Below are 25,870 nucleotides of genomic sequence, written 5' to 3' on the forward strand. Positions count from 1 at the left end.
CCCGTACCAGTCCAGCCCTGCCTCCATCCCCTTCTGGTTCCTGCACCACTCTACTTACTGTGAGGGAACACGATGTTAGACGGATGTTTCTGGCAGTGAACCCCAGGAAGGCTGCTGGCCCAGACGGTGTACCGGGTAACGTGCTCAGATCATGTGCCCACCAGCTTGCCCACATCTTTACCAGAATTTTCAATCTCTCCCTGGCCCAAGCAGTCATCCCGTCCTGCCTAAAATCAGCCACAATCATTCCAGTGCCAAAGAAATCGCCCACCACTAGCCTGAATGATTATCGTCCTGTAGCCCTCACTCCAGTTATCATGAAGTGCTTTGAGAGATTGGTTCTTCAGCACATCAAGGACTACCTCCCCCCAGATTTCGATCCTTTTCAATTTGCTTATCGTGCAAACAGATCCACAGAGGATGCTATCGCCGTAGCTGTCCACTACGTGTTGAGACATCTAGAGCAGCAACAGAGCTACGTACGGATGCTTTTTGTGGATTACAGTTCGGCTTTTAATACAATAATTCCGGACATTCTCGTCACCAAATTGGTCACCCTTGGCCTCCCCCGCCTCACGTGTGCCTGGATAAAGGACTTTCTTACCAACCGGTTCCAGACAGTGAGACTCGGGCCCCACCTCTCCTCCACTCGCACGTTGAGCACAGGTTCTCCACAGGGCTGTGTGTTGAGCCCCCTCCTGTACTGTCTCTACACATATGACTGTAGACCAGTCTACAACAATAATATTATCATCAAGTTTGCTGACGACACCACAGTGGTCGGACTTATCTCAAAAGGAGAGGAGGCAGCCTACAGAGAGGAAGTCCTAAACTTGGCAGCCTGGTGTTCAAAGAACAACCTGACTCTAAACACCAAGAAAACCAAGGAACTTATTGTAGACTTCAGAAATCACAACACTGAGCTGGCCCCCCTCTTCATTAATGGTGAGTGTGTAGAGAAGGTCCACACCGTCCGGTTTCTTGGCGTCCTTATCTCTGCTAACATCTCCTGGACGGACAACATCACAGCGGTTATCAAGAAGGCTCAAACGCGGCTACACTTCCTGAGCGTTCTCAGGAAGTACAATCTGGACTCCAATCTGCTGCTGATCTTCTACCGCTCGTCCATCGAGAGCTTGCTGACATACTGTATCACGGTGTGGTATGGTAGCTGCACCGCAGCAGACAGGGAGAGGCTTCAGAGGGTAGTAAGAGCAGCACAGAAGATCATTGGCTGCCCTCTCCCCTCCCTGATGGATATTTACACTTCCCGTTGCCTCAGCAGAGGAAAAACTATCATTAAGGACAGTTCTCACCCTGGCTTTGATCTGTTCAATCTGTTGCCCTCAGGGAGACGTTACAGGTGCATCAAAACAAGGACTACTAGATTTAAGAATAGTTTCTTCCCGAAAGCTATTACCATGATAAACAAACACATGTACTGAGTCCACAGCATATGTATATATTGTCTCAACTGTGCATTTCATAGTACCTCCGCCATCCACCCTAATATCTATCTATCGTGCATATATCTTGCATATATTGTATATCTTGTTTATTTATTTTGTTTATTTATCTTGTTTATTTATCCGTGTATTATCTGTTTATTCTTCTTGTGTATTGAATGTATATGTTTGCACGGAACAAAAAGGAGTGGCTCTTAATTTCATTGTACATATGTATAGTGACAATAAAAGGCATTCAATTCAATTCAATTCAGATTATATTCAGGCTTACCACTTATACTGATCAGTATGTACCGTATAAACAGCTGAGCAGTAAGTGCTGAATCGAATGCAGTAGGTATTGCTGTAGGTAGCATGTATCAACACAGAAAGTAGGACGAAAAACCATCAGAACATTTCTTACATCATACAGCTTCTGGGAAGAAGATGGCGTTTTGGCTTTTAGGTTTGATTTGAAATGTAATGGGTAAGATTTATAACATTATTGGGCCTAAAATCACACAGAAGGGGTGTGATGCAGTCTGTGCCCGGGTGTGTTAAAAACGGAAGTGCTAAATAGGTTATTTAGAGCAATGCCGTAAAGTAACCATATATATATATATATATATATATATATATATATATATATATGGTGGCACAGTAGTGCAGAAGGTAGAGCTGTTGCTCCAGGGTCTCTGGTTTGATCTGGAACTCGGGTTATTGACTGTGTGGAGTCCTCTGGTTTCTTCCCACCTCCCTAAAACGAGACTTGGCTATTTGGTGTGAGGGAATATACAGTGTGTGTGTGTGTGTGTGTGTGTGTGTGTGTGTGTGTGTGTGTGTGTGTGTGTGTGTGTGTGTGTGTGTGTGTGTGTGTGTGTGTGTGTGTGTGTGTGTGTGTGTGTGTGTGTGTGTGTGTGTGTGTGTGTGTGTGTGTGTGTGTGTGTGTGTGTGTGTGTGTGTGTGTGTGTGTGTGTGTGTGTGTAGTGCCCTCTGATAGACTGAAGTCCCATCCAGAGTGTATTCCTGCCTAATCAGTTGCCTAAAACAGAGGTTCAAACCAGCATACAGTATCTCTGTTGTGGTCTCCAAAAAATAACCATTATAATAACTTGTATGTTCTTTGTGCATGTTTTTTTGGTCATTCTTAATGGATCTTTCTGCATTAGTGTTAAGACTAAATCTTCCCGGAAAATCATACGGTCATTATAATGAATCTTCTCTTTAATGACTCACAGCAGCACCGCATCAGCGTAATTGTAATACATTCTGATAGCGTGACCAGCAAACATTTCTGCAATTACTGTAATGTAACTAACCCAAAAACTAAATCTGATAAAGTATTATTAGATTGCTGTTGTTGTCAACTAGAAACAGTGGTTCTGATCTGGGAAAGACACTGTTGTTGTGAAACATAGTTAGCTATGCTTACCCACAGTTACATTAGATAGGAGATAGAAAGCTCTTCAGAAAGATCCGGTTCAGGAGCTTAATAAAGTTATGCTCTGTAAATTACTACGTGTGCACTACGCGAATGAAAAGGACTTCTTTTTCCCAGAAGCCCTGTGCGTTATTGGAATGAGGTGTTTGCATGTGTAGTGGGTAGGTTAGCTGTATTCTCCTTAAAAAAGCTTTTGTTGTCTTTACTTCAATCAGTGTGAGCCATATGTAAATTCCAGACATCTAGCAGTATGATGTTTTCATTTTTAAGTGCATTATATAAGAAGCACTATGATTTTAGAATAATCGTAAAGGCTTTTTCACACCATTGTAAAATGACCACAGAAGGTAACAGTTGTCTTGTTCCTGCTCGACACATAAAAAAAAAACCCCAAACAAACCCATGTATTAACCCTTCGCACAAGTTCATTAACCACACCGGTGTTGTCATTTTCTTTTAAATTACTTTTGGCCTTTGTGCCACACTTTTTCTGTATCTAGTAGTTTGTGGATGTATTTGACCATCTGGTGTTGGCTCATAGACCTCAATAACAAAGCATCATAGCTCAGTGGTCTAACAGTGGAGATGGAAATGTCACTGTAAATGCCACAGTGAGGGAATTAAAGTGGAACTGTATTTAATCTCATCCTACATCCATTCATTCATTCATTTTACCTAGGTGAACGTTTTATCCTGGTCTTGGAATGATGCAAGATACACCCTGTATGGGTGTATCACATTCACACGCTCATTCATAACTACAGGCAGTTTAGCATAGCCAGTCCACCTATGGACATGGTGGGGGATATGCAAAGGTCACACACAGACAGTAATCTGAGCTCAGGATCAAACTGGGGACACTGGAGTGTGAGGCCTCAACGCTACCCGCTGAGCCACAGCTTAACTTCCACCTCGATCTGTTTACTTACAGTATTTGCCCCTATCCTGATTTCTTCGGTTTCTGTGTATATCTCATATGAAATAGTTTTAGATTTTCAAAAGAAATACAACATAAAACAAAGGCAGCCTGAGTAAACACACAATACAGTTTTTTTATTGAAAGAAAAAAGTTATCCAGCACTTATCACCAATGTGAAAAACTAATTGTCCATTTAAAATCTGTTTGTGCCACCTTTAGCAGCAATAACTGCCACCGAACGCTTCCGATAATTGGAGATCGGTCTTCCACGTACTTCTAGGACTAGGATTTACTCCTATTCTTTGGATCGTTGTCTTGCTGCATAATCCAGTTGCGCTTGAGTTTCAGTTTACGGACTGAAGACCGGAGATTCTCCTTTAGGATTTTCTGGTAGAGAGCAGAATTCATGTTTCCCTCAATTACTGCAAGTTGCCCAGGCCCTGAAGCAGCAGAGCATCCCCACACCATCACACTTCCTCCACCATGCTTGACTGTGGGTATGATGTTCTTTTTGTGGAATTCTGTGTTTGGTTTACGCCAGATGTAACGGGACCTCTGTCTTCCAAACAGTTCCACTTTCGACTCATCGATCCACAGAACATTCTCCCAAAAGGTTTGAGGATCATCAAGGTGTGTTTTGGCTAAATTCAGACGAGTCTTAACGTTCTTCTGGGTTAGCAGTGGTTTTCAACTCGCCACTCTTCCATTTCCGCTTAGTGTCTTTCTGATAGTGGAGTCATGAGCAGTGACCTTTATTGATGCAAGAGAGGCCTGTAGGTCCTTTGATGTTGTCCTTGGCTTTTTTGTGACTTCCTGGATGAGTCGTTGCTGTGCTCTTGGAGGAATTTTGGAAGGTCGGCCACTTCTGGGAACGTTCACTACTGTGCTGAGTTTTTCCATTTGGAGATAATGGCTCTCACTGTGGTCCTTTGGAGTCCCAGAGGCTTTGAAACAGCTTTGTAACCCTTCCATACTGATGTATTTCAATCACCTTCTTCCTCATCATTTCTGGAATTTCTTTCAACTTTGGCATAGTGTGTTACTGCGTAAGACCTTTTAACCAACTTCATGCTGTTGATAAAGTTCTACTTAAGTGTTGATGTGATTGAACAGGGTTTGCAGTAATCAGGCCTGGTTGTGTCTAGTCCAGCTGAACCACATTATGAATGCAGTTTCATAGATTTGGGGAATTAGTAACATTAGTAAAGATTTGTAGCAAATACATCGGTCACACAGGCCCAGTTGGTATTGAATAACTTTTTTGCTTCAATAATTGACATTATTATTTAAAAACTGTATTTTGTGTTTACTCAGGGTGCCTTTGTTTTAAATTAGATTTTGTTTTAATTTCTGAAACAATTTAGTATGAAATATACACAACACCAGAAGAAATCCGAAAACATTTCACCGCACTGTACTTCTTATTTCATTGTTTGGACCTTCACAGCTTTTCTTTTTCTTACCAGTGAAATGTAGCAGGCAATCTTGTGTGCGAAAACCAAGTGATTGCATACGGGATAAACGACTGGGCATTTCCCCTGAGCCCTATTGTTATTATCATCATTGAACTATAGATGAAGTTAGCAGGTGCAAATTGATTTACTTAGGTTTAGGAGAAGCACTGGAAGGATCGGAAAAATTTTCAGTTGTTAGATCAGCTTACATTCTCAAAAGCTGCGCTCATGGAGCTGGACACCTCTAATCATCGCCAGACAAATCATATATTTTGCCAGTCTGTACAGGATGATGTCAAATGTGTCATCTCTGCACCTCAGCAGTCTCTCTCTCTCTGTCTCTGCCTGTTTGTCTGTCTGCCAGGTGTAGGCTGCTGACCTGCTGCTGTACAGAACCCTGCTTTTAAGTTGCATAATGCCTTTGGGAAGCCGCCATTAAGATCTAGTCGATGTCAGACATGCAGAGGAAGAGATTGCAAATATTTCTGTGGGCACATGTATGCATGTGCTCAGACACGTAAAGGTTTGCTAACATTTCCCAGCAATACAGTAGGTTTCAAAGTGTATTTGACGACTACAAGAACGTACACATGTACACAGTTTATGTACGCAATTTGAACATCAAATCAGCTTCTTCCAGTCAGTCTGCAATTATTCAAAGACGTAAAACATTTATTTATAGCACTGTCGAAATGATATTGCCATATCACCCAACCCTAGCTTACAGTGGACGTAGCTATAACTCAGCACCATCGGAACGTCATTTTTGTTAAAAGGTCATGACATGAGGAAGCGTTGTCATTTAAAAAAAAATTAGACTCGTCTACACACATGTTCATTCCTGCATTTATCCACTCAGCCAATCATGTGGCAGCAGCTCGTAAAATCATACAGATACAGGTCAAGACCTTCAGTTAATGTTTGCATCAAATCAGAAAAGGGAAAAAGACCTATCTTTAACTGCTCAGTTTGGGTGAGCCTCCGATTCCTGTTCTTGTCTGACGGCAGAGGTGGTCTTCTGCTGTTGTAGCCCATCTGCTTCAAGGTTCGACGTATCGTGTGTTCTGCGATGCTTTTCTGCTCACCACGTTTGTAAAGAGTGGTTATCCGAGTCAACTCTAACCAGTCTGGCCATTCTGCTTTGACCTCTATCATCAGCGAGGTGTTTCAGCCTGCAGACCTGCCGCTCACTGGATGCTTTTTCACACTAGTCTGTGTAGACGCTGTTGTGAGAGTGTAGAGAACTCTGGAGACTGTTGGGGGTGAAATTCCCAGGAGGTGAGCAGTTTCTGAAATACTCAAATGAGCCCATGTTGAACCAACAGCAAAAGATAACATTTCCCCCTGTTCTGTTGTTTGATTTGAATATGAACTGAAGCTCTTTAACTGTAACTGCGTGAGTTTATGCATTGCACTTCTGCCACTTGATTGGCTGTTTAGATAATCGCATGAATGTGCAGGGGTACAGGTGTTTCTATTAAAGTGAGTTTATATATCTAATTTTTGACATTTTTTGGATGAGAATAGAAATGTAGAAATCTAAATGGCATGAAAATAGACCTAAAAAAAGATTTGGGGTGTGTGTGTGTGTGTGTGTGTGTGGATCAAAGTGAATTTGGATTCCATAGGCATGTCCCATTCAGGGATTATGTAAAACATGATTAAGAGAAAGTCTCGTTCACACACACAGCCATGAATAAGAGTGTGCTCTGCTAATCCATGCATGTAGCATGCCCGTGCAGTGGGTTGTGTGTTGTGTAGCGTCTGCTAAATGATTCATGCAGAGGGATTTTGTCCGGATTCTCACGGGATTCAGCAAAGTGCTCTCACACACCAGACGATTGAAACCGGGTCACAGAGGCAAGATGCGAGAGTGCACTTTTAAATTAGAAAGCTACAGCAGTATGTTAATCTGTACTGTTTGTGTTGCTGTCTGTGTGTATTCTAGGAAGTGTCTACATATTTGAGTGAATAATATATGTGTGCACTGGATGTGTGAGCGTGTGTGTGTGTGTGTGGGTGGGTGTGTGTGTGTGGGTGCGTGAGTGAGTGAGTGTGCAAGTGTGCACGGCTGCTCAGCAGTCAGATAGACTGTAATTTAACTTCACTGCCCAGTACACCTCTGTCTCACACTGAAAGCTTAATAATGGACGGACAGGGTATGATTAAACCTCAAACTACAGCTCCGCAGCTCATGATTAGTGCTCAGTGATCTTTTATAATTCATGTGTGTGCCTACATGGCAGGCTAAGGTGCTAGATTTGATTGTGCGGAAAAATTATTTTCTTGTTATTAAAGGTGCTGTTTGTAAAGGGTAACGTGTATAAAGAGGTTTCATAGGTTTACAGTAATATGCCGTGATGGCATCCCATAATATAATGAAATATCGACATTGTATGTTATATGAAATTTTGAAAACAAAAATGCCTTTTTCCTCGTTTCTGTACTGTGACTTAAATGTAAATATAAAAGTAGTAAACTCGCACCTGATCTACAGGCCTGCTCTATTGACTTTTCCTTGAGACGCTGCACTGAAACCAGTGTGTCTGATCGGTACATTTGCTGATTGAGTGCTCTGTTCGCCAGCTCACTGACAGGGTCTAGTAGTAAAATATGTCCGTGTACAACAATTTCCTTGAGACTCAAGTTCTCACTTGGCCTCTCAGAATCATATACATTTACCCCTTGTGAGGTTTTTTTGTGTTTTGTTTTTAAATCATGGAAATATTCTTCTGTGAAGGCTGAAGAAAGCCCATCTCCCACCTCCCATCCTGACCATGTTTTACAGAGGAACTATTGAGAGCATCCTGTGCAGCTGCATCACTGTCTGGTTTGGAAATTGCACCTCATCGGATGGCAAGCCCCTGCAGCGGAAAGTGAGGACAGCTGAGAAGATCATCGGGGTCTCTCTCTCCTCCATCACAGACATTTACTCCACACGCTGCATCCACAAAGCTGCTAGCATTGTGGAGGACCCCACACACCCCTCACACACACTCTTCAACCTACTGCCGTCTGGAAAAAGGTACCGAAGCATTCGGGCTCTCACGGCCAGACTGTGTAACAGCTTCTTCCCCCAAGCCATCAGACTCCTCAATGCTCAGAGACTGGACTGACACACATGCGCGCACACACTCTCTGAACTGAACGCCATCCCACTCCCACTGTATTATTTGCACATTTCTGCACTGACTCTATTGCATTTTTGCTGCTACTGTATTATAAAAATATAGCATTTAATTTACTGTCACTATATACACTTTACCTGGCTGCTACCACAATAACTGCTATGTCCATGTTTGGTAGAAGCTAATCTGTGAAGACTAAGTCATAGCATGTTATGTTCACATTTATACCGTTTTTAAATGATATATTGGCTCCTGTCTTCTACACTACCTGTTATATCGGACACTTCGAGACTGAAACTGTGTACTGTTCAGAGCTACACTGTCACTTACTGTGCCTGTCGTCCTGTTTTAGTAGTGTCGTACTGTCCCGTGTTAGCGCACGTCTTCACGTGCACTTTATGTAGAAATGTGTAGATCTTCTTAGTTCCGTGTCGTCTCATGTGGTTAGCGTATTGTTTAATGTAGCACTGTGGTCCTAGAGGAACGTTGTTTCCTTTCACTGTGTACTGTACCAGCTGTATGTGGTTGAAATGCCAATAAAGCGAACTTGACTTGAGTGCTAAACAAACGTGACAAAAATACCGGTGCTCATTGTGCATAAGCGTGTATTCATGTTAAATATTAATAAAATAAAGCAACATATATAGAAATGACAGTTAAATATATAGCCTATAATTGTTGTGGAGTGAGGAGGTTCTCGTGGATTGTTCGAAATATGCTAAGGGTCCAAAGCTTAGGAACGGTTTAGAACCACTGGTCTAGTGTATGAATTTTAGAATTTTAGGTTATATCGTCTCAAATGGAGCACATTAGCTTTTTTACTAACATGAAAGTTGGCACCATCCGATTAATCGGAAAATAATCGACCAACTAATCGATTATGAAAATAATCGTTAGTTGCAGCCCTAGTCGTCTCATGTGGTTGGTGTGTTGTTTAATGTAGCTCCATGGTCCTAGAGGAACGTTGTTTCATTTCACTGTGTACTGTACCAACTGTATGTGGTTGAAATGACAATAATACCTCTTGAACTTGAACTTAAATCAGAAGAAAATACAGTAATGCTTGTGCTTGCCAGATTAATAGTCCCTTATGTACCGGCTTTAACATTTACTTTTACATTTATTCATTTAGCGGACGCTTTTTTCCAAAGCAACTTACAGATGAGAGAATACAAGCGAAACAGCCCTCGCCCACCAGAAACTCTCTCAGATGAAACTTGCAGCATTACTGAGTGTATCCTTGGGCCATGACTCAGCTGTTCAGAGGTCAGACATAGCCAGAGATGTTCAGGTCTCATTTTTGAAAAGACTATGCTGACTCAGTAAGCTTGGCCTTTCATTCATGAGAGCAAAGTTCTATCCATCAGCCGCAGCGATAGTGTACAGATGTCTCCCTCTAGGCAAAGTAACACACTCCATATGGGCTATGACAAAGGAGATTCGAAAGTGTCTTGGAGTTTCAGTAAAGATAACTTTCCATGTCTGCTGACTATGCTGTGTGGATGTGTTTGTATATTTTATAAGGTCTGAATGTATGTTCTTATTATTTCATAGTGTAACAGTTATGAGCAGAGTGTTGGTGAACTACACTGTGAACCAAAGTGCTTTGTGTCTACGTTTACAACACAATTCCAACCGACTAAGGCCGCGATTTATTAAGATCCCGAATAATGAACGGTAATTCGAGGGGAAACAAAATGTAAATAAAGTTTTCGTGTGCTATTTGTCATAATGGCTGCAGTGTGTCGGTATCTTAAATAGACTCGGTCAAACTGAAACTAAAATCAAAGTATGATCGCGATTAAAGGCAGTGAAATGTGTAGAAAACTGTCTGGTTCAGAAACTGCACCGCATGGGATCGCAAAACCCTGCAGCGGATAGTGAGGACAGCTGAGAAGATCATCGGGGTCTCTCGTCCCTCCATCATAGTGGAATTTACACATTTACACCCCACGCTGCATACGCAAAGCCACCAGCATTATGGATGACCTCACACACCCCCCACACACACTCTTCACCTTCCTGCGGTCTGGCAAACTCACGGCCAGACTGTGTAACAGTTTCTTCCCCCAAGCCATCAGACTCCTCAATACCCTCAATACCCAGAATCTGGACTGACACACACACACACACACACACACACACTCACACAATACTCCTCAGTTTTTAAATTATATCCTTACTCTTTGCACCTATCTTCTGCACTACCTGTTATATCAGACACTTCGACATTAAGACTGTGTACTGTTCGGAGCTACACTGTCACTTACTGTGCCTGTCGTCCTGTTTTAGTAGTATTGTGCTGTCCTGTGTCGTTAGCACACGTCTGCACGTCCACTTTATGTAGAAATGTGTAGATCCTATTTAGTTCCGTGCCGTCTCATGTGGTTAGTGTGTTGTTTTATGTAGCAGCATGGTCCTGGAGGAACGTTGTTTCCTTTCACTGCGTACTGTACCAGCTGTATGTGGTTGAAATGACAATAAAGTGAACTTGACCTGAGTGCTAAACAAACGTGACTAAAATACTGGTGCTCATTGTGCATAAACGTGGTTCAGGTGTTAGTGGTCATGTGACTTGGTGTATCCTGTGGACATGTGGAGTGGAGCGGATGGGTGCTGTAGTCCTGCGCTGCTAACGGCACTAACCTGACAGAATAATGCAACCCTCTTTTTTTTTATTTTTATTTTTTTACATGTTTTTGTTACACAAGCATGTAGCAAAGTGTTTTGGTAAATCAGGGCTCAAAAGAAGAAGAAGAAAAAACACTGTATGTACACTGACGTACATTTTATTTGGTAAAAATGGAAAATGCAGTTGACCTGCAATTGAGACGTAACATGACAAAAAACTTGAAAACTTAAAATACCAGTTTTATTCTAGACGATGTGTATCTCTAAACCTTTCAGAGTGAAGCTCAAGCTGTGGAGCAAGTTAAAAGTACCTCTCGAAAATGCTTTGGATGCTTAAGATGGCTGTTCTCATGTTCCTGGCCGATCTGGTGGGTTTCTATGTTATCTGCACCGATATCCCAGATGCCCCCGCAGCCCTCACCCTAATAAGCATGCCACAGTTGGGCTGTGGGGATGTGGGTAAAAATAGCGTGTGGAGTGAACGGGGTGTGGTGCTACTGCAGACTTCACACAGCTCCTGAAGCTCTGGAAGTTTCTCTGCATCCTCTCGAAAGGGTACGAGTTCGTAGTGAGTTACGTAGTCTTGTTTCATTGAGAAGTGTTTCTGACCCTTGTGGAGGATGGGTTCTTCAGTGAAATAAATAACTTCTGAACTAGGTATCATCTCTTAGTGCTGTCTAGAATGTGTGTGCTGGTGTTTATGTGACAGTCTATGTCCTCACTGCTCGTAGCAGCTGTCTTTCTCTCTCTATCCCTATTTCTCTCTCACTCTTTCTTTTCACTTGGGTGACTGTACACTCACACTCTCACTCACACAGTGTGATAGACGGTGGGTGTTCTGTCCGTGGCAGAACACTACGGATGTCGTGCGTGCCGGTTTGTGTGTTAGTTAGTCAACACAAGGTGACATGGTGTCCATGGAGATGAGAGGCAGTGCTAGAGTAGGAATTCAGGGCACACACAGGAGGATGGTGTCAGCCTGGGAGAGTCTCTGCTGTCCCGCATCCCAATGGCCCGGGCTTAGCCTGTCTGCATTAGGCTGCTGGCGTTGGCATTTTTTTTTTGGCAGTGTTTCTTTGGTCATTACAGGAGCGTGAATGGGTGAGCCCAAGGCGAGGCCTCTACTACACCCACAGTGAAGAGCCGGGGAATGTGTTTCCGACATTACATACCCTTATGGACGTTTTTGTAGAAGTGAATATTATGAAATTCTCGAGCTGTTATTTAATGCAAGCGGACAAATGAATCTGATACCAGGTAAGATGGCGTAATTATTCCAGAGTGCTTTTATTGAATTAAATTTAGTGTTTACAGGGAGCAAAACAGTTTATATTTTGGTACCCATTATTATATATTATTTCCTTTGCAGATTAAATGTTTTTTTTTTTTTTTTTTTTTCCTGAATGAAACCACAGAAGAGTTTTCAAATGTTGTTTACTCAGTTGATTCATTGTATATAAAGTGTTTTTTTTTTCTCCCCCAATTTTCTGTAAAAGACTAGCTACATTTAAGTCAGAGCTTATCTCAATTCAGCTTAGATTGACTTTATTGCTCATTCATCATAGTTTGTTAGTTATCAGGAATTCATAACCAGGACTTGGGGAGAGCTACTGTTTTAGGATTTTTGTGTAGTTAATGGTTCTAACTCTCCAAATCGGTTCTATTGTGAAAAAGAAACTTTGGTTCAATAACAGTTCATTTGATTTGGTTTCATACGGCACATAATTACACCAAGGGGCGGGGCCGAAAATGTTTTCATGTTTTTTTTTATTCATTGGTCAGAAAAACTAACAAACAAACCTGTTGCAAAATAAATACAATTTCCCTTACTTTTCCTTTCCGTGTCTTTCCCGTTCTGTCCTGTCCTTTACGTCCCATTAGTTTGGTCCTGATATCCAAAACATATTTCTGCCACACTCCAGCTACATAGTTTGCCTCATCTCAAAAAAATCTCTTCCTGCAACCCATAATACCCAGCATGCTTGGTTGCTTCAGTCTGTACTTGGGTGAAATTGCTGTCTTCTCACCTGCCTCTGAGAATCACACCATGAAGATCAACAGAACAGGACTAAATACTTTATATATTAAAGCACCCCAAATGTTTCCTAAAGGGACAATCTAAAACCCTTTAGGATGCTATATTTAACTTTTAGGTAAGAGTACAGTGCTGGGATTTCTTCTGGGTTTTTGTGTATATCTCATACTAAATTATTTTAGATCTTCAAATGAAATACAACATAAAACAAAGGCAACCTGATTAAATACACTATACAGTTTTTATTAAAATTTTTTTTTTATTGAAGCAAAAAAAGTTATTCAACACCTATCACCCATGTGAAAAACTTATTGCCCCCTTAAACTTAAGATCTGGTTGTGCAACAATAACTGCAACCGAATGCTTCTGATAACTGGACATCAGTCTTTCGCTTACTTCTAGGACTAGGATTTACTCCTATGCTTTGGATCGTTGTCTTGCTGCATAATCCAGTTGCGCTTGAGTTTCAGTTTACGGACTGAAGACCGGACATTCTCCTTTAGGATTTTCTGGTAGAGAGCAGAATTCATATTTCCCTCAATTACTGCAAGTTGCCCAGGCCCTGAAGCAGCAGAGCATCCCCACACCATCACACTCCCTCCACCATGCTTGACTGTAGCTAGGATGGTCTTTTTGTGGAATTCTGTGTTTGGTTTACACTGGATGTAACAGGACCACCGTCTTCCAAACAGTTCCACTTTCGACTCATCAATCCACAGAAGGATCATCAAGGTGTGTTTTGGCAAAATTCAGCCTTAATGTTCTTCTGGGTTAGCAGTGGTTTTCACCTCGCCACTCTTCCATGGATGCCATTTTTGCCCTGCGTCTTTCTGATAGTGGAGTCATGAACAGTGACCTGTATTGATGCAAGAGAGGCGTGTAGTTTCTTCGATGTTGTCCTTGGCTCTTGTGTGACTTCCTGGATGAGTCGTTACTGTGCTCTTGGAGGAATTTTGGAAGGACGGCCACTTCTGGGAAGGTTCACTACTGTGCTGAGTTTTTCCATTTGGAGATAACGTCTCTCACTGTGGTCCTTTGGAGTCCAGAGCCATTGAAATAACTTTGTAACCCTTCGCAGACTGACGTATTTCAATCACCTTCTTCAATTTTGGCGTAGTGTGCTACTGGGTAAGACCTTTTAACCAACTTTATGCTGTTGAAAAAGTTAATCAGACCTGGTTGTGTCTAGTCCAGCTGAACCCCATTATGAATGCAGTTTCATATTTATGGGGAATTAGTAACCACGTGGCCAAATAAATTTTCACACAGGCCCAGTTGCTATTGGATAACTTTTTTCCTTCAATAAATAACATTTAAAAACTGTATTTTGCGTTTGCTCAGGTTGCCTTGGTTTTATCATAGATTTTGTTTTCATTTCTGAAACAATTTAGTATAGAGATATAGTAAGTTATTTAGTAAGAGATATACACAAAGACAGAAGAAATCAGGATGGGGCAAATACTTTTTCACAGCACTGTATATGAAATGCCCATACACTCCTCGACATTGTTTATATGGACACATGTCTGGATCATTTTCTTTCTGGCTCTTATTTAAGATGAACTGACAGTGAGTAACCGTACAAAGCCCAGATACCCCAGTGGTGTAGAGACATGTGAAATGGAGTCAACATTGCTTTGCTACTCTACATTTGGAGACGACTCAGAATTCTTAAACATAGAAAACATGCTATGCTGTTACATTTTCTCCCTTTCTGTTGTCTTTCAGTTTTACTAATGCAAGAAAACAAACAAACAAACAAAAACAAAACAACCTGCCTATACCAAATGCCCCCTAGGCCTCATGCAGTAGGGGGGTCTGCAGCCAGTTGGCCTTGCAAAGAGTAACTTAACAGCACATGTGTACAAGGGCCTAAAATAGTGCTGGGCCTTGCTTTGTTAGCAGGGCTTCTGGGGAAAGGCCAGGCCTTGCTCTGCCCCATGATGCCACTGCACTGCTCCGGGCGGGAAATGCCTGCCGTTCCTCAGATGGTGACAGATGGTTCAGGGACAAACAGAGCTTCAGGTCAAGTGCAAGGCTTCTCCTTTCACTGCCATGGCCCCTGATTGCATCAGTCCCTGAGGCTATTAATGTGTTCATTTAATCATTTTTTGGATAATGCATGTCATAATTAGAACTGTACGGGTTTATTATTATTTTTTTTTTTACATGTTTAATTGTTAGATTGTGTTATCACATGCAGTTTGTAAGAGTACATTGCTAGTGTGAATTGCAAGTACAAATCTGTGGTCTTAAGTGTTGGCACAAACTGGTGGCCAGTACTGTAAGAGTGCTGGTGTACATTGCATATGTAAGGTGGCGTTATAAATGATCCATTATATTCAAGTGCAGTCTGTACTATGTAGAGATTTGTCATTGTTGAGTTAATGCCTTTGACACTGGCCTGATGTTCAGAATGATCAGCTGGGCGCCGATAAATGTGTTTTTGGGGGAGGGGTGGGTGGTAGGCGTGATTGACAGAAGAGTACACTGGGCTTTTTGTCCAGATTGGTTGTCTGTTAGTGGATTTATTTCTAAATTTTCTTCCCGTTTTCTCACTTACTAGCTAGTTTTCCCCATAACATAACAGTTACCAATCTGGGAGGTGTGCTTCCTCCGAGACATCTGCAGCTCTGCCGTGGATCCCTTCAATCTGCTGCTCATAAAACATCACAGCTGAGCTTGTTGTACTTGGAGAAAAAAATGCAAATGTCCTCTCCTGTATGCATAAACCCATGGGCACACATGATTGTCCAGTGTTCTCTAAAGGGAGAGATTAACGCCAATCCTCACATATAGAGCCGAGTTGGTTATTCTGGACTCCTGTATTCTCATCTCTTGAAGGTCCATGGTCCACGACATTTTATTGATGGATGCCTGAATGTGAGGAGAACTAAAAAGTATTTTGATTTGAAAATCGCAGACCCCATTTTTATTGTGTGCGGTCTGTCTTTTTATATATTACACATTCTCACCTCTATAAGAACAAACCAAAAATAGCTTGTTTCTGTCCTGATAGATCAGGTAATAGACCGCTCATGCAGTGCCAATTCACTCCTTCATCTATCCATTAACTAAATTACAACGGGAGGGGGATAGTCTTGTCTGATAATCTACTCCGTAGCCATGGATTAAAGGGAATCCAAAGCCTCTGAAGAGTACTCATGCGCAGAATGCTGTTTCCAATGTCCGCATCGCTGACACTCAAATTAATTTATTCACATTCAGTGTTTAGTTTGGCTTTTGTGTTTTGTGTTATTTGTGTTTGGCTACAACTCTCAGTAGCAGCACCAATGCTCACACTGACGCATTCAGCCAATAAACCATAGATAGTTGGCATGAGGCCAAAAGAGAAAAGGAAAGTTAACATGCCTGCATTGCGTAGGTGTTATAGCGAGCTCATTGACAAGTCAGCAGAAAAGGAATAAGTAAGCTGATATAGATGTAAGAATGCAGTGTTGAGCACAGGCGTGTTATTTTGTGCAGATGGTACATGTACAAGGAATGAGAAATGTATTCATACTTTAAAGGATCTCCATAATCACACAAGAGAGTCAACAGTCAACAGCTCATCAGGAAACAAAGGGAAGTTATGAACGCGTCACACCCCTGTTCATAATCGCACTACTTGTTCACTCTACTTAATCATTCTTAAAGAAGGGAAGGCTTTAACTTGTCTTCAAACTGTACACCCTGACATTGTTGAAATCTTTGAAGCTTTTGCACTGAGCAGGATTGCGGCTGTTCTGCGATTGCCTTGAGCTTGGTGTCATTCATCTTGAGCCCCTACTGATCAAAGATGTGGCCCAGGAAGGCTATGGAAAGCTGCTGGGACATTTTTCCAGTTTGCCATAGAATTTTTTCTTGAGGAGTGTAGAGATGAACTTGATGAACATGTTTAATGTGACGTTGATCTGTGGATGAAAAGAGGAATGCATAGAAAATATAACAAAACAAATCAGGAATGTCAGGATGTCACTGAAAAAGGCCTGGGCAATGGCAAGGGCATTGACCAATCCATAAATCATCAGTAGATATTCATTGTGCCTAGACATTATTATGGGGCCACAAGTGGGCCCCAGGGAACTAGGGGCAATGGGTAACTATGCTTGCATTAAGACCCTTTTAGTCGATATATTGCCTTTGTCCACCTCCTTTCTTCTTTACAGAAGAACTCGCAGTGGCTGAGAGGTTGAGGTGTGGATATACGATAAGGCTGGGGCCTCTAGCTCTCTTTTCTCAGTGATGGAGGCTCTGCCTCATTGGTGCATGGCACCAGGCTGGAGATCTATTGCACAGATGCACTCAGGTGTAAGGTATGGAATATTTTGTTACAAGTCTAGGTTGACGAAGACTAAAACATCCAGTTATCATTATCCACAAGGAATTTTTATGCCTCCGCCATTAGATGGTAGAGGCATCGTGTGTTCAGGTTGTCTGTGTGTCCGTGATTTAGTATGTCCAAGATTCTCGTCTGAGCACGATATCTGTGGAACAAGTGGTTAAATGTTTGTAGGCGTTATCTGGAAATATCACTGTAATCAGCAGATGAACTGATTAGATCTTGGAACTGATCCAAACTGGGTCGAGGTCACTGCAAGGTCAAATGTCTGAAAGGACATTGATGCCGTCGGTGCCCTGTTCTACTAGTTGATATTTATTTTTGCTTCATTGTGATGAAGGTTGCTATTAATTCTAAAGTCGTCTGTATATACTTGAACATGCTGTGGTGTGTGTGATCATTCTGTTGTCCTGTCTCGGGTTGTAGCTCGTTCCTGTTTAGAACGCCCATCCCTCCCGCTAGCCCTCTCTCTCTCTCGCCCTCTTCTGGAGCTAAAATAAGGAAATTGAATGAGCCCGATCCCATTAATCAGCTCTATGATCTTCCGTGTTATTTCTTCAATCGATGCATGCTCTCGGGTGTTGCCGGGAGACAGAGCTCTTCATTCATGCAAATAACACTGTTGGTTTAAGTGCACCATCTGAATCTCAGCTGCTTCTCAAATCACTCCAGATTTAGCAGCCTGTGCAAACTGATGTTGTACACGTTAAGCTATTGAACGGAGAAGAGCTCTGCCCACGCTGTATTTCCATACGATGTACTAGTGAACATCTAGCCTGTTTTATTCACAGCACTCTTTTTGTCCCTCTTTCTCACACTCATGCCGGCTGTCCCTTTGTCCGTGTGCACACGTTGGCAGCCCAACTGGCAGTGCGTAGGTCAGCCAGGCACGGTGTACAGCTCAGTGTGTCACAGCTGAAGGGCACCATTGTTTTCCTGAATGACAGCGACCAACAAAAGTGAGGCATGATCGTGATAAACTGAGATCTATTTAGAAGTGAAAACACAAAAGGGATTGATAAGCGGCCTGCACACTCTCTTCTGTTTTAAAGGTCTCTGATCCACATCTCGATTACAAATATATTCTCATACTAATGAATGGATTCCCGCTCTGTTCAGTGTTAATTCAAGAAACATAGATTACAGTTCTTTCTGGTGAAGCAAATATACGTTGTTTTTTTTTAACTTAATTTCTCTTGTTAAGTCGTATTGTAAATACACCCAAACATGAAATCATGTCTGCATTCATATATCCCCCAGAAATTCACGATCCTAGGAATAATGTTAAATATCCAGAGATACAAAGACTTGGCTTTTTATGGGCTGTTTAATTATAGTACATGTCTTTTCTGAGAAACAAGGGCTTTGGATTAATTATAGTTCATGCCTGGAAGTTGCATAAGAGCTTGTGTGTCCGATTAGTGTAATTTAACGTTGCACCAGATGCATGAATGAACACAGAAAGAGCAGTCAATGCATATTGTAAAATCCAGCTTTATGCAGAATGTTCTTATTGTGCATTTATGTGGCTTGATGGAACATTTGAAAGGCAAGGATCCTTAATCCATGTCAGGACCTGAACCTCAGTTCCATTTTATGATTTTTTATTTGTTTGTTTTGATATTTGAAATTTGTCTATTTCTGTATTCTCTACTAGAAAGCCTTAAAGCCAGGCCACGCGCGTTGTATTTTAATGTTCTGCTTTCTGTGCTTCCAGGTCTGTCCAGCTTTTCCAACATGTTTGGAAAGAAGAAGAAAAGACTGGAAATCTCGGCCCCCTCGAACTTTGAGCATCGCGTGCACACAGGGTTTGACCCCCGCGAGCAGAAGTTCACCGGGCTGCCTCAGCAATGGCAGAGCCTCCTGGCAGACACGGCCAACCGGCCCAAACCCATGGTCGACCCGTCCTACATCACACCCATTCAGCTGGCCCCTATGAAGGTACACAACGATTCTTCTGCTTTGAGAATCTGTGTTGTTTTTCACTGCTCTCTTGATCTCCTGTACGTGCACGTGGTTTATTATAACCTTTCTTTTTTCCTGGGAGAAGGCATCATTCTGAGTTATAGATGCCTTTGAACAAAAAGAATAGTGATATTTGAAAAGATAAAATGAATTTCAGAATGGGCTTGTGTGAATGTCAAGGGAGAATTTCGAACAGTCTCCACCTTATACTGTCTTGCTGCTTCTCTTGTCTATTGAATGTCAGTGTTTATACATGTGCCGAATTTCTGTGCAGTGGAATATATAGAATTACAGTACATACATATGTCAGTGTTTTATTATGTTTTCATGAACAGTGTCAGTGTAGCCATCATCTCCTGACTCCTTTCCACTGTCTCTAATGTCTGTCTCTGCAGTCTGTCCTGTAGCTTTGCCTTTTGTCCTGTGCCTGTACACATTTTTTGTCTAACAACAACACCTTCCATGGTAACACCTTCTATGACTATTGTACTAATAATGTATTATCTATACATTTATTACATTTTGTATAGCATGTTGAATGCTATTTAGTGTACTGCGCCTTCGTAAATATGAACATTTCCCCCTTGAACATTTTCACAGTTTGTAGCGTCAGCAAAAAAAAACTCGGATTAAATGAGCTTTATCAGGATTATATGTCATGAACGTAAACCTAGTAGCTCAGGATATTGAAATGTGTAGTGTAAGGGAGGACGGACAATGTTGTGACTCTATTACTCACCCCCATTGTTCTGGAACCCCTAGATTAGTTCCGGTACAAGCAGTTGCCATCAGAGTTGCTTGGAGTTCAACTGTGTGCAATTAGTCTCACATGATCTTAATATAAATAAACCTTAATGTAAGACACAAGATTTTGTTAGAGAACATACCTTGTGAAGCCCGAGGACAAAGTCCAGGACAACGTTCTGGAAAAGTATCAATCAAGGATTCTTTATAAAATTTTTTTTAAAAAAAATAGGAGGAGGATGTCCACCAAAAGTCAGTGACTGGGTAAGGGATGCATCGGTTAGAGAAGCAACCGATACACCAAGGGGAACTGAAGGAGCTGGAGGGATCCATAGCTGGGAGAAGCTGTTCACAGGATAAGCATAGCTGGGCCTTGGCAGAGTTGCCCATTTGGAGTTTTCAAAGTTTTAGCAAAGATATGGAAAAGGGTTCTCTGGTCTGGTAAGGCTAAAATGTAATATTTTTTCTGCCTTGGAATGAAGAATCATATATTTAAGTGGAATCCAACACTACTCAATACCTTGACATCACCCCCACAATGAAGCATGGTGGTGGTAGAAACGCACTAAGCATTATCCCTGGCCTCTTGGTTGCCTCTTTGATTAATACGGTTGTTACCCTGTCACTGACTTTTTGGTAAACAGTTATCTTTTTAGAGTCACAGTTATGCCACATTCTTACGAATCATCGAGAGAATCAGTGATACACACCATGATGTCATGTAAAATCTGAGGTCAAATGGTATAGTGAAAAGCAAATGAACTTTCATCAAAGTCGACTAGCCTGTAAGTCCATTTCAAAGTGCGTCAATGTGTGCTAATTCGGGCACAGGATGTAAGGCAAGGAGTGAGGACTGAGGATGGCTACACATGGCTTTGAGGCTGTCAGAAATCTGGGAGAATATAGACCGGGTAAATGATTAAATGAAAATGAACTGACACTTGTAGTCGAGTACAGTACCATAGGAGATATCTCTGAAGAGCCGTCAACAAGACAATAATTCTCTTGATCTCTTCACAGACATCTCCCAAGATTGTCCGGTCATCTGAATCACCATTGCGAAAAGTATGCCCTTTTTCCTACCCTATTTGATCCTGTTTTTTTTTTTTTTTTCCTTCCTTTGGGTACACTATTTCTCCAATTATTTTGACTTTTGTTGTTTTTCACTGCTTGGCCACTTGCATTTTGGGTAGTTCTAGTTTCTAAATAATTGTGATGAACTGTTAAAATACATGTGACCAGAGAGGCCTGAGGAAACAACTTCATACGGTAGCGGAAACTAAAATGCATGCTCTTCTACTTACATAGTCGCAATTCATGAAATGTGTAGCAACATTTTATGCATTGCATCTTATTATGTAACTATAAAACCCTTCATATGAATGCTTCATAATATTATATGGCTTGCTATAAGCATGTCACATGATGAAACATTGTCATTTGATGATTATAATAAACATCACGACATGTAAAAGTTCATCTTGTGGCATGGACCGTTACTTTTTAAGTTTTTAAGTTTGTTTTATTGTGCATGCTTTGCTATAGCAAGCCGTATTACATGGAGGAATGAACTTTCAAATGAAAGATTGCAGATATGTAAATGGTTACCTCGAGCAACGGTTTCAAACCCTGGTCCTGGAGAAACCCTGCTTGCACATCGTAGTGTTCGAACAGGAGAAAGCACGGAAATATGCAGGACAGGGTCACTCCAGGACCACAGCTATCTCAAATGACATACCATGCACTAAAGACTACACACTGTGTTCTTGAGTATGTAGAATTAGATTGCTGTAAGTTTGTGTTGTTTTCAATAGAACAGTACTGTTTTCACTACATGGACATGAAAGAACGAGTATGTATATATCTCATGTCATTACTCTTGCCAGAACAGCTTTCAGAAGAACATCCGATGGTTTGAATACCCATGCTCAGTTTAAACTTTCTTGCTTTCTTGCTCTGTATATCAAAAAAAAAAAGAAAAAAAGTGATCTCTTTTGGTTCCTAGTCTTTCACTAGATAGAGCAGGCTGCCACTTACCTAGTGAATTATCAACAGTGTCAAACGTCTCTGTGATTTTAGCACAACATCTGGGTGTTAATAGTACGCCATGTCTAACTTCATTTCCCATTGTGAAAACACTACTAGCACTAGAAGTATGAGAAGGCGGCCATTGGAGATGTAGCTTACGCTCGAGAACGACTAGCCCAGAGATGTTTGTATTGAAGACATCAATGCTTATTTTCCTCAAAATACCCAAATGCATGATTCAGGTAGCACTCGTTGTAGAATTGGGAATTTGTCCAGGTTCGTTTTGTTTATTACCTTTTCTACATTTTTCTAAACATGTCCAGTACCAGGGGCACATTGGCTTCGTGGTTAGCACTTTTTCCTTGCACGTCTAGGGTTGGGGGTTTGATTCCAGGCTCTGCCCTGTGTGCCTGGAGTTTGGATGTTCTCCCCGTGTTTAGGGGGTTTCCTCCGCAGTCCAAAGAAGCTGATTGGATGATAAGCAATCCAGAAAATGGGTGGCTTGATGTCCAGTGGCAGCTCGTGGTGATATTAGATAGGAGGTCCAAAATCAAATATCTATCAATAGATCAACAATTAAACTAGTAGGGTAGTACTACTACTACTACTACTACTACTAATAATAATAACAACAACAACAACAACAACAATAATAATAATAATAATGATAATAATCTGGAAATTGCTCTGGATTAGGGAATTTGTTAAATGCTGTACATAATTATATTGGAGCGCGCACACACACACACACACACACACACACACACACACACACACGCACAATTACTTAAAGGAGCTCTGGAAGCACATTAGTAATTTAGATTTTTGTAGTGTTTCAAGCCTGTAATGCTTTACTGGGATCATGCTGCGTTTCCTCTGGATGGCAGACATGGGACCAGAAAAGCTACAACCATTACATTCAAACAAAAAACAAAAAAATTCTGCTCGTCATATGTCCTTTTGTGTAATTTGTACTTTAATTAGCCACTGTGTGCTCAGTCTCTCATCCTTTAGTTTCTCCTCCAAGCACACTATATGGTGAAAAGGACAATAGAGTAAATAATCCACTTTGTTCAAGTTCATTACGCCCGAGTCCATAACACGCCTGACGCAGATCGGAAACCAAAACGGACCAAGAGATATTAGCTCAAATGGAGCAAAATGTAGGGGGCGTGTCACTCTGTATAATCACGTGATACGACTGTCACCGATTGGCGTTGTGAACCTATAGCACTGGGCTAGTAACACCTACTGTAACCCACAGCCTCGCTTCATACCGTTCCGTGTGTTTATTACAATAGCTAGTAGTGCTGTTGCACTCAGATTCACAAAAATCCAAATAAACCTCTTTAAAATGTTTTTTTTTTTAACCACAAATAAGACGATGCAAAAGTGCATGCAAATAAACTAAACCATATAATAATAATAATGATTATTTTTTTTAATCATTATTATTATTGGTGGTGGTGGAATAAATGACTTCTATGATGTCAGCTGTATGTTTTTGGATAAAAGGTAGGTATTAAAGGTACTCGAGTTATAAAGGTATTCCTTTAGGTATAACTGGTTGGGTAATGGTTCTAGCTTTGTAAGGAGCTATTCTTGGAGCTATTTCCTGAAAGAGAAACCCTCTGTTGTAGCATTTTTTTTTTTTTTTTTTTACACATTACATTAGTATTCCTCTGCATGACATATTTTTAAACGATACATTTCAAAAAGAAGACCTGTGCATACATCAGTATTAGTGCCATGAGTGTGATTGAAGCACTTATCAGGAGCACGGAGTGAGTCTCTGGGTTTAAGCTGTGTATAATATTAGAAAGGCTCAGCTAACCCTCCACCCCCACCCATCTTTTTCCACTCGCTGCTGTGACACATGAATGATGTGCTCATTCCTGCAGTTGGCAGACTTGTCTGTGTGCCGTTCCTGAGGTAATAAGGGAGTACAGAGAATGAGAAACAGTGTCCATCTCGTGAGTGTTCATCCTGCTCCCATGGAAAGATTAATCCTACCTGCCTCTCGCTGCCGACTCACACGGTGTCTGTTTTTGTTCACCTTCTCTAATGATCAGTGGATGTGGCCTTTGCACTTATTGTTGTTTAGTTATGTTATGTTGTCCTCTTTTGTGCAACAGATGACATAGCGCATAACTCGTTTTTCCATGTCACGTGATTGCCAAGGTGAGTGTGCTTCAGTGCATGCGCTCAGCAGAGTCTCCGTAGCTCGCGGTAAACCAGATTACTGCTCGAACACTACGTTTACGCGGGCGTGATGTCAGCATGTTAGACAGTTTCAGCTTAAGGGACATAGTTAATAGAGAGATACTCTACAGTTTGGTTACCTTGCTGTGCTGTATTGAGGTATAGTGTATCTCCTCTATCTATCTGGCTTCCTCTTCTATCTGACTGTGATATTTTAAACGGCTTTGTTCTAAGTACTGTAAAGCTTATTTGTTTTTTTATTCTAGTTTGTTGTGGAATATGGTGGCTGGCAGGAAGAGCGTGAATGCACTGTGGTAATATTGAAATCATATTTAAATCGCGCAGTGCGCACGTACCAGTAAACGGCACCGGTTTATCAGGTTACGGTGTTTTTCATGTTTAATGTCTCGTTTGAACACGCTCCTTCTGAATTTGGATATAATTATTAGTTTTTTTTTTTTTTAATGAAATCATGACAAGGCAAATTCAGTGTAAGAAGCATAGATACATGAAACGTAGGTGCTATTCAGGCTACGTTTCACACGGCCAGCTCCGTCAGTGTTGGGTAGCATTTGGAGAGTTTATACCTGAAAGCAAGAGGGGCTTTTGCAAGACTTTTTTGCAAGTTGTGATACTCGTTGAACAGATTTCATGCCAGGTTGTTCCTACTGACTATTTTGCACTGGAGGGATTTATAACGTCTTTTACATACTGGTTTGTTGTGACTATTTGCTGCCCTTCTTCATCAGTAAGGTAAGAAAAAATGTGTATAATCTCACTCTTTGAGCCTGTTTTCCTACAAGTGCACTCGCCATTCAAGCCACTGTGTGTGTCTCACCCCTCCGAGTCAAATTAGCATGTGCAACATGTTTCACCGAGTGGCAATATACAATGTCAGGCCATATGTTTCGAGAGAACTGCTCTGAAACATCATCTTAAACAGGAAGTACGATATGGCATTGCCATAAATCCATCAACCACATCCTATTTCTGTAGTATTATCTTACAGAAGGGAAAAGTAGGCCGTACTCTTAAGCACAGTCACACCAGTGTTGAGATATATCTTATGTTTGTGAAATCCATCCATCCGTCTATTTTCTGTATCGCTTATCCTACTGGGTCACGGGGAACCTGGAGCCCATCCAAGGGAGCATGGGCCAGTCCATCACAGAGCACAATCACATACACGTTCACACACTACGGACACTTTGGACATGCCAATCATGTCCTACCATGCCTGCATGTCTTTGGACTGGGGGAGGAAACCGGAGTACCCGGAGGAAACCCCTGCAGCACGGGGAGAACATGCAAACGCCACACACACAGGGCAGCTGCGAGAATCAAACCCTCAACCCTGGAGGTGTGAGGAGAACGTGCTAACCACTAAGCCACTGTGCGTCCTCTGTTTTTTGGGGAAATAAATAAATAATATTAAAATAAATAAATAAATAAATAAATAATAGTTATTATTATTATTATTATTATTATTATTATTATTATTATTGTCTGTAGTGTATGAATGGGTGTGTGATTGTG

The 25,870-nt window shown here is 41.4% G+C and overlaps 1 protein-coding gene across 6 annotated transcripts in view; it reads left to right on the forward strand.

The window, feature by feature from the left end:
* pak5 (p21 protein (Cdc42/Rac)-activated kinase 5) overlaps positions 1 to 25,870 on the forward strand; it is a 67,966-nt gene that overhangs the window by 12,969 nt on the left and 29,127 nt on the right. The window contains exons 1-3 of one of the 6 annotated variants that reach the window (XM_047151114.2): positions 11,537 to 11,675; positions 19,113 to 19,336; positions 21,125 to 21,169. In XM_047151114.2, the coding sequence (XP_047007070.1) occupies positions 19,133 to 19,336; positions 21,125 to 21,169 (249 nt within the window). In that variant the 5' untranslated portion in view covers positions 11,537 to 11,675; positions 19,113 to 19,132. Of the gene's footprint in view, positions 1 to 11,536; positions 11,676 to 11,855; positions 12,276 to 19,112; positions 19,337 to 21,124; positions 21,170 to 24,020; positions 24,106 to 24,327; positions 24,494 to 25,870 lie in introns of those variants that run through there. The other 5 variants (XM_047151113.2, XM_017455385.3, XM_047151116.2 and 2 more) reach the window with 5 other exon arrangements.

This window comes from Ictalurus punctatus, chromosome 25 (assembly GCF_001660625.3).
Source record: "Ictalurus punctatus breed USDA103 chromosome 25, Coco_2.0, whole genome shotgun sequence".
In the NCBI taxonomy this organism is placed as follows: Eukaryota; Metazoa; Chordata; class Actinopteri; order Siluriformes; family Ictaluridae; genus Ictalurus; species Ictalurus punctatus.